An 11,617-nucleotide genomic window follows, 5' to 3' on the forward strand; every position below is an offset into this window, starting at 1 on the left:
GAAGTGCCCCCAGGCACCTAGGCGAAAGCAAGGCAGACAGGCAGAGAATGTCCGGGTTCCGGCAGCAGGCAGGTTCAAAGCAATGGTCAGGTCAAGGAACAAGACTATGACTGGAGCTTCTGTATCAAGGAGTACTGGCAACAGACTGAACAAGGGCTGAAGCTCCAGAAGCAAAAGAATACACACACGGGAAAACCAGCAGGCTAAACACAAGAAGACTAGTAAACTGTACATAAGCTAATAGGAAAGCTATGCCCAAGCAAACCAGTCATACACAAGAAACATACACTAAGCAAACACAGGAAAGCTGTACACAGGCTGACAATGCAAAGCTGTGCCCAAGCTAACTAGTCATACACTAGAAACACATACACAGAGCAATCCCAGGAGAACTAGTAAAGCTGTACACAGGCTAACAAGCAAAGCTGTGCTCCAGCTAACAAGTCATACACTGGAAACATACACAGAGCAATCTCAGGAGAATTAGTAAAGCTGTACACAGGCTAACAAGCAAAGCTGTGCCCAAGCTACCAAGTCATACACTAGGAACATACACAGAGCAATCTCAGGAGAACTAGTAAAGCTGTACACAGGCTAACAAGTAAAGCTGTGCCCAAGCTAACAATTCATACACTAGAAACATACACAGAGCAAACTCAGGAGAACTAGTAAAGCTGTACACAGGCTAACAAGCAAAGCTGTGTCCAAGCTAACAAGTCATACACTGGAAACATACACAGAGCAAACTCAGGAGAACTAGTAAAGCTGTACACAAGCTAACAAACAAAGCTGTGCCCAAGCTAACAAGTCAAACACCAGAAACATACACAGAGCAAACAATGTAGCAGTGTACAGAGCACTCTACATACCAGGGCCCTTAGACGAAATGCAAAGGCAAGGGCTGCAGGCTCTAAGTGATTAATAAAGCCTTTCAACACCAGAGGCACAGCTGCAGCAATCTCCTTGCTTCCAAACAGAGGCTTGACACTCAGAGAAGTCAGCCCACAGGAAGAACAAGCGGGAGCTATCTTGGATACTGGCATAGAGGAGTCGGCAGCCATCTTGGAAGAGGCATAGCCCACACAGGTGAGGTCCAGTAAGGCAATCGGCACACAGAGCCAGAGAGAAACTAAGACAGAGACAGACACAGAGACAAGCAGAAGCCAGCACAGCCACTGACTCCCAGAAACAGGGTAAGTATGAGGGTGGTCACGGCCACAGACGTGACAATGTGGGTCAGTGTCACCCACTTGTGAGAATTATAAGCCTGCTTGTCCTTGGAGAATACTGTTTTTTGTGCGGTACCATCTTTTGTTCTTTGTCTACAATCCTTGCACAATTTGGCTGCTCGTTTTTTGTGTCATGCGAAGCATTTTGATCATATTATCCCTCTCTTTATCCAACTACACTGGCTTACAGTCCCATTTAGATGTTGGTTTAAGTTTCTTTATTTGGCTCACAGGACACTTCACTAGGGCTGCCTACTCTATCTTTCGACGGTCACAATTCCTTATACTCATTGGTCTCTCCATTCTCTTGACTCTAATCAGTTCTTTCTTCTAAAAATGCAAACTACAAATCTATCTGTTGTGCAGCTTATCTTTCCTTGGCTCCGTTCCTCTGGAACAACTTGCCCCTTATCTCCGAATGGAGCTGTCTTTTGCTAAATTCAAATCACTTCTCAAAGATCACTTTTTTAAGCTGGCATTTGGCCTCAAATAACCAGAGCCCAGCTGACCTGCTCTTTACTATACATATAGGATAAGAATAGATCAATATTGTTTTTAACTCATGCTTAGGCTTATTTTTAGCTGTAGGTTTGGTGTTGTTTGTTGTCTGCTATGCAAATGTTTACTCTGTCCTATTTGATTATGGAGTTCCTTTTTGATTTTCTTATTGTTTTTAGAATTGTAAACCACCTAGCCCCATTTTTTTTGAATTTTGGCGGGTTATCAAGTACCCAATAAACATAAACATATTGGAAGCCAATGAAAATGAATAAATATTGAAGTTACACAATCATACTTACAGACATTGCCTAGTGTCTGTAGCTGCCTAAGATATTGCAATACCAGCATACACTATATTCCTATAGTCTAATGAGAAAGCAAGGCATGTATGAAAGTATGTAGTGCAACCTTGTCAAAAAAAACACCTCATAGGACGGATCTGACGTAATACATAAAAACCTTTCTTTAACACCCAAGAAATCTGTTCAGAGTAAATCAGAACCCCCAAACATTTGAAAGTATTCACAACTGTTACTGGTATTCCAGATGCTACAGAAACCATTGCTGGGCAAGGTAGATGTTCTATAATTCACCTGGCAGTAGTTTTGGCAATATTCAACACTGACGATGTTCAGCCAGCCAGCAAGCTACAGCATCAGGACAATTTTGCAAGGGCCCACTAAATTACATTACACTCCGGTTGCAGATATCCTAGAATCTATATTTTACAACGAAATCTGCTGCTCAAAAAATGACTCTCATTAAATTATAAGCCCGACAATCCACTGTTTAACAGGAAAAAAGGCCTCAAAGAGCTTTACAGATCTTTAATATGTCTGTTAAAGCTGTATCGGCTGATGATGAAGGCAGGATCTTTTGATCTGATACAGCTTTAACAGACATATTAAAGATGTGTAAGCTCTTTGGGGCCTTTTTTCCTGTTAAACAGTGGATTGTCGGGCTTATAATTTAATGAGAGTCATTTTTTGAGCAGCAGATTTTGTTGTAAAATACAATTTTGCAAGGGGCCAAGGTTCAATGTGCCTAAGGAGACCTTGGTGATGCCAAACTGTTTCCATTTTACAATGATAGATCTGACAGTGCCCAAAAGGATATTCAAATATTGAAACATTCTTATAGCCATATACCCAATCTGTACTTTTGAATAATTTTATCCTGGAGTTTGTTTGGCAGTTCCATGTGTAGCTTGTTTAGACCTTTACATTAAATTCATTTCAGACAATAGAAACAGCTTGACTCTTTCTTCATCTATGAATATTCAAATTACTTCAGCTACCATGATTTGACACAAGTAGCCTAATTTCATTTATTATGGGCTTTGTTAAGGCAATTTTGGGAAACTGAGCAATCAGGACTTTTTCTGGTTTCTTATTCTTAATTAGTTTTGGAATACTTTTATAATTCTTTAATATTGAGGGGGACAATTCTATAAAGTGCTTGCCAAGTTAGGTGCTAAAATATAGTGCGGTGACCAAATTCTATTAACAGAATCTGCACACCCAGATCCTGTTGTAGAATACAAGTGTAAGTCAGCATTTACATACCAATATCTAGTAATGCCCACTTAAGCCATGTCTATGGCTGGTGTAAATGATCACACCTAAATATTGGTACAGATGCACACAACTTACAGTATTCTAAAGTTTCTTGCCTAAGTGTGTAACCCACTTATAGCCTGCCCATATGCAAGCCCCCTTGTAGTTATGTGCTAAAGCACTTGCCACTACTCTGTAAGGTAGCACTTAAGTGCAGTTACACTTATAGCTGCTATAAAATCTTGTTTTAGCGTGGGAAATTATGTGCCAAATTGGCAGCAACTTTTGGCACACTATACAAAATGAAGGGGTGAAAGTCTAAGGTATGTTGTGTAGATCAGTAAACAGCAAAATGTGAAAAATGTCCAAGAGTGTAAAGACTTTTACAAGGCACTGTATCAGAGAGGGATGGGGAAGCCATCCCTAGTAGAGAGTGCAGGTGAATCATCTCATGAAGGATTTTGGATTTGGCTTACATCTTTTCAGTAGTAGCTCAAGGTGAGTTACATTCAGGTTCTGTAGGTATTTCCCTGTCCATGGTGGGTTTGCAATCTTAATATTATATCTGAAGTAATGGAGGGTTAAGTGACTTGCCCACGATCACCCTGGCTTCCCTAGTTGTCAGCAAGGTGCTCTAAGCACTAGGCTACTCCTCCATTCATGTCTTTCAGTGGTAGCTCAAGGTGAATTACATTCAGGCAGAGTACGTATTTCCCTGTCTCCAGGGGGCCTATAATCTTCCCCTTACTGAGGACACTTCATAGTGCATCACAATCGATGGCCCTGTTTGTTTCTCCTATTATACATGCTGCCAGTCAGGCAACACAGTATATGCTGTACACTATAAAGACCTATTGGACTCTCCCTCAGCTCAACTCTTAATTTTTTTCATTTCATTGATTTCTTGTACAGCCTATGCTTCCAATAATATTACAGAAAGCGGAAACACAGGAAAACTAAGCAAGTTACCAATACACCCTGTCAAAACAATACATCGATTTCTTGTATTTGGTGCCAGAGTGCTAGGTATTTGAGTCTTATAGGCCCCTCTTATTACTGCATATAGCTATACAGTTTTTGGAACTGGTGCAAGTGCTCTAAAAATACCAACGGTCTCCTTCCAACAAACTGGGATTTTTAAATGGTTGCTGCCTCTTCCTCCCACTTAACATCTGCTCTTTCTTTACAGTACCATTCTGTCAAAAGAGTGCACTCAGGTAGGGAGAGGATCAGATAAAGTGGGACAAGACAAGCTGATAACACCACAGAGAGCAAAACATAGGAGAAAATGTGGCAAAAGCATGAGCACATCTCACAAAAATAAAAGAAAATAATATCATATGTAACATATGAGCATGAGTATACTCATAATAAAGAGAACAATTCCAGTCTTCCAGTGTTTTAATATGGAACACATATATAACCACTAACAATGCCACATTCTAGAATTCTATACTTATTTGGATAAGAGGGAAGACTGGGTTTGCAAGTGAAGAGTAGAAGGGCTAGAATGTTGGCATCCATTAAAAGAATACTCAGCACATTAAAGAGTTCCTTCTGCCCTGGCCAAGGAATTGTTTTTAAGCCTGGTTACTAAGTTTGCTAGTCATTTGCTGGTCATACTTGGATCCTCCCAGACAGGGGGGACTTTGGCTTATATAAGGGTTCTGCTGCCACTGCTGTGGCGTCTTTGCTAAGATAGAAAGGGCATGGACTGCTCCAGCTAGCTCTTCCCGCAGTGCCTCATTCACCAGACGGTGCCTCTGGATCAGGGTCATCCCGTTGAATTTCTCACACACAACCACTACCTTGAAGTGGGTTTCAGACCCCTTGGGGACAGCATGCATGTGGCTCTCGTTGTGGACCTCCAAGTGGATAGGCTGCAGGTTCTGGGTCAATTTGAGCTGGATACTGGACTCCACTGGCCTCTCCATGCCTGGGAATGCTGTGGAATAACACCCAGAAGGCAACACAGCACTGGGAAGTGCTCTGCAAATCCACAGCAGGCGAGAACGTAACATCAAAAAGACAAATTTCCAAAGCTGAAAAATATAAAAATACTTTCTTTTATAGGAGTTCCAAATATTCCTCCATCGCCCAGATAAAAAAGGTACGTACAAGGAACTCCAAGGCACAAATTAGCTACCCCTCAAAAGAAAGCAGGGGACAATGGAAGGGGGAAGGACCTGGAATGCGTGACACTCAAAGAAGAAACTTTGAGAAAGTTAGTACTTAAAAAAAAAAAAAAAAAAGTCATGCTTGAGAGACCAAAAACTTGCTTCCATTAAAATAAGACAATAAATATGCCTACCAGACCACTGCAGACTGCACAAGATTGCCAGACCTATCATCTGCTGAAGACTGAGAAACACTAGCTGGCCAAGCTGCTGCACAGGGTTCTTAAATTACAAATCATTAGTTTCTCAGTCTCCACCTGTGTCTTTCATATGCTAATGACTCCTAGGTGACAAGTGTACAAATTTGATTCCAACAAAAAAAAAAAAAGGACCCAGCAATAGTACATGTGGTGCACAAAGACCAATAAACCCTGGACCCAATATTCAAAAAAGGCGGAGCTCCTAAATCTGTGACATATTTTCAGCTGAAATTTTCATATTAGCTTAGGTGCTTAAAAGTTAGGCTTATAAATTTAGGCCTGCCATTCATTTACCTAGATTTATGAGCCAAATTATGAGTCTAGTGCTCAAAATCTGTGCAAAGCTCCTTAATGTTTTTTCCTTGCCATCTGCTTTTAACACTTCTACCTTTAAAAGTTTAAATTTTGAGTATAAATTTAGGCGCTCAGCTCTAATAAATTTTCAGAGAGGCCAAACTGAAGGCATAATTCTCAAAGGAGCCCTTTTACTAAACGGCATTAAGCCCTATCTAACATGTGCTTAGCATGAAAAACAGGCTATCGCAAATGAATTAAGTCGTTTTGAGGTATTTGGCCTGTGAGTGCACTAAAGGTTTTTTGGGGAGGAGACATGCCATGGGTGTGGAAGCATTAACCGACTAGCGAGTTCACGTTACTTTATGTTAATTGGCTGGAGTGGAGTTAACACAGGGAAATTTACCATCTCCTAAATAAGAAGCGGTAAGGGCTTCCACTTTTATACAGATACCGCATGTTAATGCAAAGATTAGCTCACGACTTGAAAAAAAATTATTAAAGAGAGCCTTAAATTGTGCTGCATTAAGGGGTCCTTTTACTAAAGGGTTGGCAAGCTGCAATGGGCTTGCCATGTGCCAATCCAAAACTACCGCAGGAGACCAACGGTAGTTCTCACCCTCAGCATGTGCTACTTCCGGCGCAATAAAAATATTTTCAGTTTTGTAGTGTCAGTGCTTACCCAGCAGTAATTGGTGCTGCCCAGTTACTGCCAGCTTAGCATGGGTGGCAGTAAGTGCTTCCCCCTGAGACAGCTGCATGGCAAGTGGTTAACTTACCCACACCAATTTCTTTTTGAGACAAAAAACAGCCTTTACCCGCTGCGGTAAAAGGAGGTCTCAGCAGGCATCAAAAACACATGCTGATGCTAGTGCAGTTCCCCTTTTACCACAGCTTAGTAACAGGACCTCTAAATCTGGGCTTAGCACATGGGGAAGTCCCATGTTATGATGTGTTAAACCCAGATTTCAGTGCACTGTAGTAAAAGGGTCCCAAAGTTAGTAGCATAAATTATATGAATATTGGTCTCAAAGATTTTTTGACGTTACTAAGTCAACAAACTGTTATTAAGGTAGACCTGTGGGAAAGCCACTGCTTATCAATGAGGGTAGATAGCATGTGACCTTAATTGGCTACTGTTGGAAATGGGACACCGGGCTTGATGGCCCTTTGGTCTGGGTCAGAATGGCAATTCTTATACTTTTATGTTGTACTTTCAAAGTACCCCTAATTAGCTGGAAAATAAACATTTACATTTATTTTGTCCAAAACTTAGAATAGAAGCCTTGTTTATAAATACATCTTTTTACAAGAAAATTATTATTATCCCCTAGTAAAGTATTCAAAAGTTTCAGAATCACAAAGTTGTTATTTTCTTGTACCTCTCGTTCTAAAGTATATTAGAGAAGTTTGGTCTACCAGAGGCCCTCTACAGAATGACCACTGCCATGCCTACACTAGACCTTGCCATGTAGATGACCAATATTGAGCTACTGAAGATGGCTATTCCTTAGACCAATTTGGATTGGTGACGCCACAGGGCTCAGAGGAGAGAGCAGTTCAGCAGCTTCCAATATATTTAGAAGCTGACTCACGTCTAAAGCCGCACAAAAAACATAAGATGTACCACACTGGGTCACACCAAGGTATATTGAGCCCAGCATCCTGTTTCCAACAGTGGCAACCACAAGTTACTAGGAATACCCAGCAAATCCCAAACAGCATATTAAATTCATTGCTGCTCATTCATAAGGATACATGGCAACTTTCCCACCTAATAGCAGGTTACAGATGTATTAGAATTTGAGTGGAATATAGCTTTGGTTCAAATGATATTCTTGACTTTTTCAAACCACTTAAGGGGTCCTTTTTATTAAGCTGTGGTATAAAGTGGCCTTAGTGTGCCTTTACTCAGGCCTTTCCAGGACACTAAGGCCATTTTTACTGTGGCTGTAGCTATGCTGTTAATACTACTATTAGCATAGCACACAGTCATTTTTAACAATTACCACAGGACCACTTACCATCACCTATTTTGAAGGCGGTAAGGGCTCCTGTGTTATCCAACTGCTAAATGGATAGCGCAGGAACGCCCACTCTCCGCCCCTTATAATAATACAAAACATTATTTAGCATGTGCACATTTAAAAACTACAATGTGACACTTTAGCGCATCCCATTTTAGTAAAAAGGCCCCAGAATAAGGTTTGCAACCCAACTGAACTTCTAAACCGAGATCTAAACAGCCCCCCCCCCCCCCGATTCACAAAGGAGGATATTACGGTGTTTGTGGCCTTTTTGGAGGACTTTTTTTTTAAATAGCAGCTAACTAGAAAGAAGCTAACAATTCACTACTAAAAGGACAGTATAATGATATCCACATAATCCTAACACCCCGCTGGTCTCTGCCGTTCCTCCCTCCTCGCCTCCCTGTAGAACGGGATCGCCAAATCCATTTAGTGCGGAACAATTAAAAAAAATAAAACACCCTTTCCCCAGGCTATACCTGCTTAGAATGCGCTACACAACTTATCTCATAACAAAACTAAAAATAAAGATTACACGACACAGTAAAAACATGTTAACACTGAACTAACAACTGCTGTTGTTCACCTGCACCAGAAACAGGGAGGGTCCACGAGCACTTCCGGCTTCCGGGAGCATGTTGAATTCTGGGACATATAGTTTTCACCCTACTAGCTCGCTTCCTTAGGGAGTCTTTTACTACAGATTAGCTCGAGTTATCTGCAGCAGGGCACATAGGAATAAAATGAGCCCTGCAACAGATAACTCGAGCTAATCTATTGTAAAAGACTCCCTCAGGTCGGGCAGCAAGGAGTTTCGAAAACTACAACTAACAGAGTGCTCCGGTGCGGCCATAAGACGCTGGGGGACCTGAGTAGGTGGAAAATTGCTGTGTGAGGCAGCCCTTGGATCGCGTAGTTGTCTGGGTTGTTTTGGTTGGGCCTAAGAAAAACACTAAGAATATATTTTTAGGGTTCTGTACGTATGAAGTAACTGGGAGTGGAGTGGGGAAAGAGGATGCGAGACCTGTGTTTTGCAATGAGCATTACAACCGGCAGGTGGCAGACTTGCTCTACTCCTTCTGCTCCTAGATTTGGACACTATTTATTTATTTATTGCATTTGTATCCCACATTTTCCCACCTATTTGCAGGCTCAATGTGGCTTACAATATACCGTTTTGGCATTCGCCATTCCAGATTAGAGGATAACAATTGGTGTTACATACAAGCACATGGATGTCATAATAAAATTAAACAGACAGATATAAGAAGAAAACAGTTTCGAATGTAGGTAAAGTGAAGATGTGTTACATTTACAGTTGTTGATCATTGTGGTATGCCTTGTTGAAGAGGTAGGTCTTCAGAGATTTTCGAAAGTTAGTTTATATATAGTTTTTAGGTTATTCAGTAATGCATTCCAAAGCTGCGTGCTCAGGTAAGAAAAGCTTGACGCATGCATTAGTTTATATTTTGGACCTTTACAGCTGGAGAAGTGAAGATTAAGGAATGTGCGGGATGATCTTTTAGCGTTTCTGGACTAGAGTGCATACCTTGAACGCGATTCTTTCTTTAAGTGGAAGCCAGTGTAACTTTTCTCTCAGGGGTTTTGCACTTTCATATTTTGTTTTACCAGTTTGGAGTTTTTTTGATGATTTGCTCTTTACAGCCAGCGTAGAGTGCATTGCTGTAATCTAGGTGACTCAGCACCATCGACTGTACCAGGTTGCGAAAGATGGTCCTTGAGAAGAAGGGTCTTACTCTTTTAAGTTTCCACACTGAGTGGAACATCTTCTTGGTTGTGTTTTTCGCGTGACTTTCAAGTGTAAGATTTCGGTCAATGGTAACGCCAAGAATTTTCAGGGTGTCTGAGACGGGAATGGAAAAGTTTGGTGTGTTTATGGTGGTGAATTTGCTCGTGTTATGTTGTGAGGTGAGTATAAGACATTGTGTTTTTTCTGCATTAAGTTTCAGCTGAAATGCGTTCGCCCATGAATGCATGATATGGAAGCTTTGGTTGATGTCGTTGGTGATTTCCTTTAAATCATGTTTGAACGGGATATAGATCATTACGTCATCTGCGTATATGTATGGATTGAGGTTTTGATTGGCTAATAACCTGGCTAAGGGTGTCATCATTAGGTTGAAGAGCATCGGCGATAGGGGAGATCCTTGAGGGACTCCACATTCAGGTGTCCATGGGGCTGATATAGTCAAATTAGAAATTACTTGGTATGATCTTTTGGTCAGGAAGCCTTCAAACCAGTTAAGAATGTTACCTCCAACTCTGAAGTATTCTAGGATGTGTAGTAATATTCCATAGTAACATAATAACATAGTAAATGACGGCAGAAAAAGACCTGCATAGTCCATCCAGTCTGCCCTACAAGATAAACTTATATGTGCTACTTTTTGTGTATACCTTACCTTGATTTGTACCTGTCCTTTTCAGGGCACAGACCGTGTAAGTCTGCCCAGCACTATCCCCGCCTCCCGCCACCGGCTCTGCCACCCAATCTCGGCTAAGCTCCTTAGGATCCATTCCTTCTGAACAGGATTCTTTTATGTTTATCCCACGCGTGTTTGAATTCTGTTACCGTTTTCATTTCCACCACCTCCCGCGGGAGGGCACTCCAAGCATCCACTACTCTCTCCGTGAAAAAATACTTCCTGACATTTTCTTGAGTCTGCCCCCCCTTCAATCTCATTTCATGTCCTCTCGTTTATGGTCAACCATGTCGAAGGCACTGGACATGTCGAATTGTAGGAGAAGTATGTTATTGCCAGTTGCGATAGCTTGTTTAAATTTAGTCAAGAGAGTAACTAGTACTGTTTCAGTGCTGTGGTTAGACCGAAATTCTGATTGGGAGTTGTGAAGTATTGAAAATTTAATTAAGTAGTTGGTGAGCTGTTTAGTCACCATACCTTCTGTTAGTTTGGTTATCAGAGGAATAGATGCTACTGGTCGATAGTTGGTTAAGTCACTTGTACTTTTTTTGCGTCTTTGGGTATAGGGGTGAGTAAAATGTTTCCTCTATCCTTTGGGAAGAGTCCATTTTGTAGCATATAGTTCAAGTGCTTCGTGAGGTCTGATATGAATTGTTGAGGGGCAAGCTTTATAAGGTTGTTAGGGCATATGTCTAATTTGCAGTGAGCCTTGACGAACCTTTTGAGCATTTGGGAGACTGAATCATCTGATAGTGTATCGAAGGTCCAGGTTCTGTCAGCTGAGTGTTCACCAGGGGTTGGGTCTAGACAGTCAAGGAGTTTTACGTAATCGATGGTATTGGCAGGTATCGTGACTCGTAATTTTACAATTTTCTTTTTGAAGTATTTCACAAGATTGTCTGCTGCTGGTGTGTCTGTGCTGTTAGAAGTCACAGGTGTAGTATCTAGTAGTTTGTTCACAAGTTGGAAACGTTTATGTGTATTCTTGTGGTCTGGTCCAATTTTAGTTTTGTAGTATGATCTTTTAGTTTGTTTAATGGTGTATTTGTATTTTCTTTGTAGTTGCTTCCAAGCATTGAGTGCGGAGTCATCTTTCTTTTTATTCCATGCTCGTTCTAACCTGTTGCAGGGCAGAGGGAGCACGGAACGAGCGGAGCCGACAGGCGCGCGGCACCCCCCCCCCCCAGCG

General features: G+C 41.4%; 1 protein-coding gene across 3 annotated transcripts; it reads right to left on the minus strand.

Moving 5' to 3' along the window:
* Positions 1–4,669: 4,669 nt before the first annotated feature.
* On the minus strand, positions 4,670–8,627 carry BOLA1 (bolA family member 1). Of its 3 annotated transcripts, none has more exons than XM_030187336.1 (2): positions 8,571–8,627; positions 4,670–5,328 (listed from the first exon to the last, which is right to left on the minus strand). In XM_030187336.1, exons 1-2 carry the CDS (start codon positions 8,619–8,621, stop codon positions 4,867–4,869), a joined length of 513 nt encoding a protein of 170 aa, XP_030043196.1. In that variant the 5' UTR covers positions 8,622–8,627; the 3' UTR covers positions 4,670–4,866. The 3 variants fall into 3 exon arrangements, with proteins under 3 accessions (XP_030043196.1, XP_030043198.1, XP_030043197.1); XM_030187338.1 differs by having other exon boundaries at positions 8,555–8,606; XM_030187337.1 differs by lacking the exon at positions 8,571–8,627 and adding an exon at positions 8,464–8,550.
* Between the last annotated feature and the right edge of the window lie 2,990 nt (positions 8,628–11,617).

Source organism: Microcaecilia unicolor, chromosome 14 (genome assembly GCF_901765095.1).
Source record: "Microcaecilia unicolor chromosome 14, aMicUni1.1, whole genome shotgun sequence".
Lineage (NCBI taxonomy): Eukaryota > Metazoa > Chordata > Amphibia > Gymnophiona > Siphonopidae > Microcaecilia > Microcaecilia unicolor.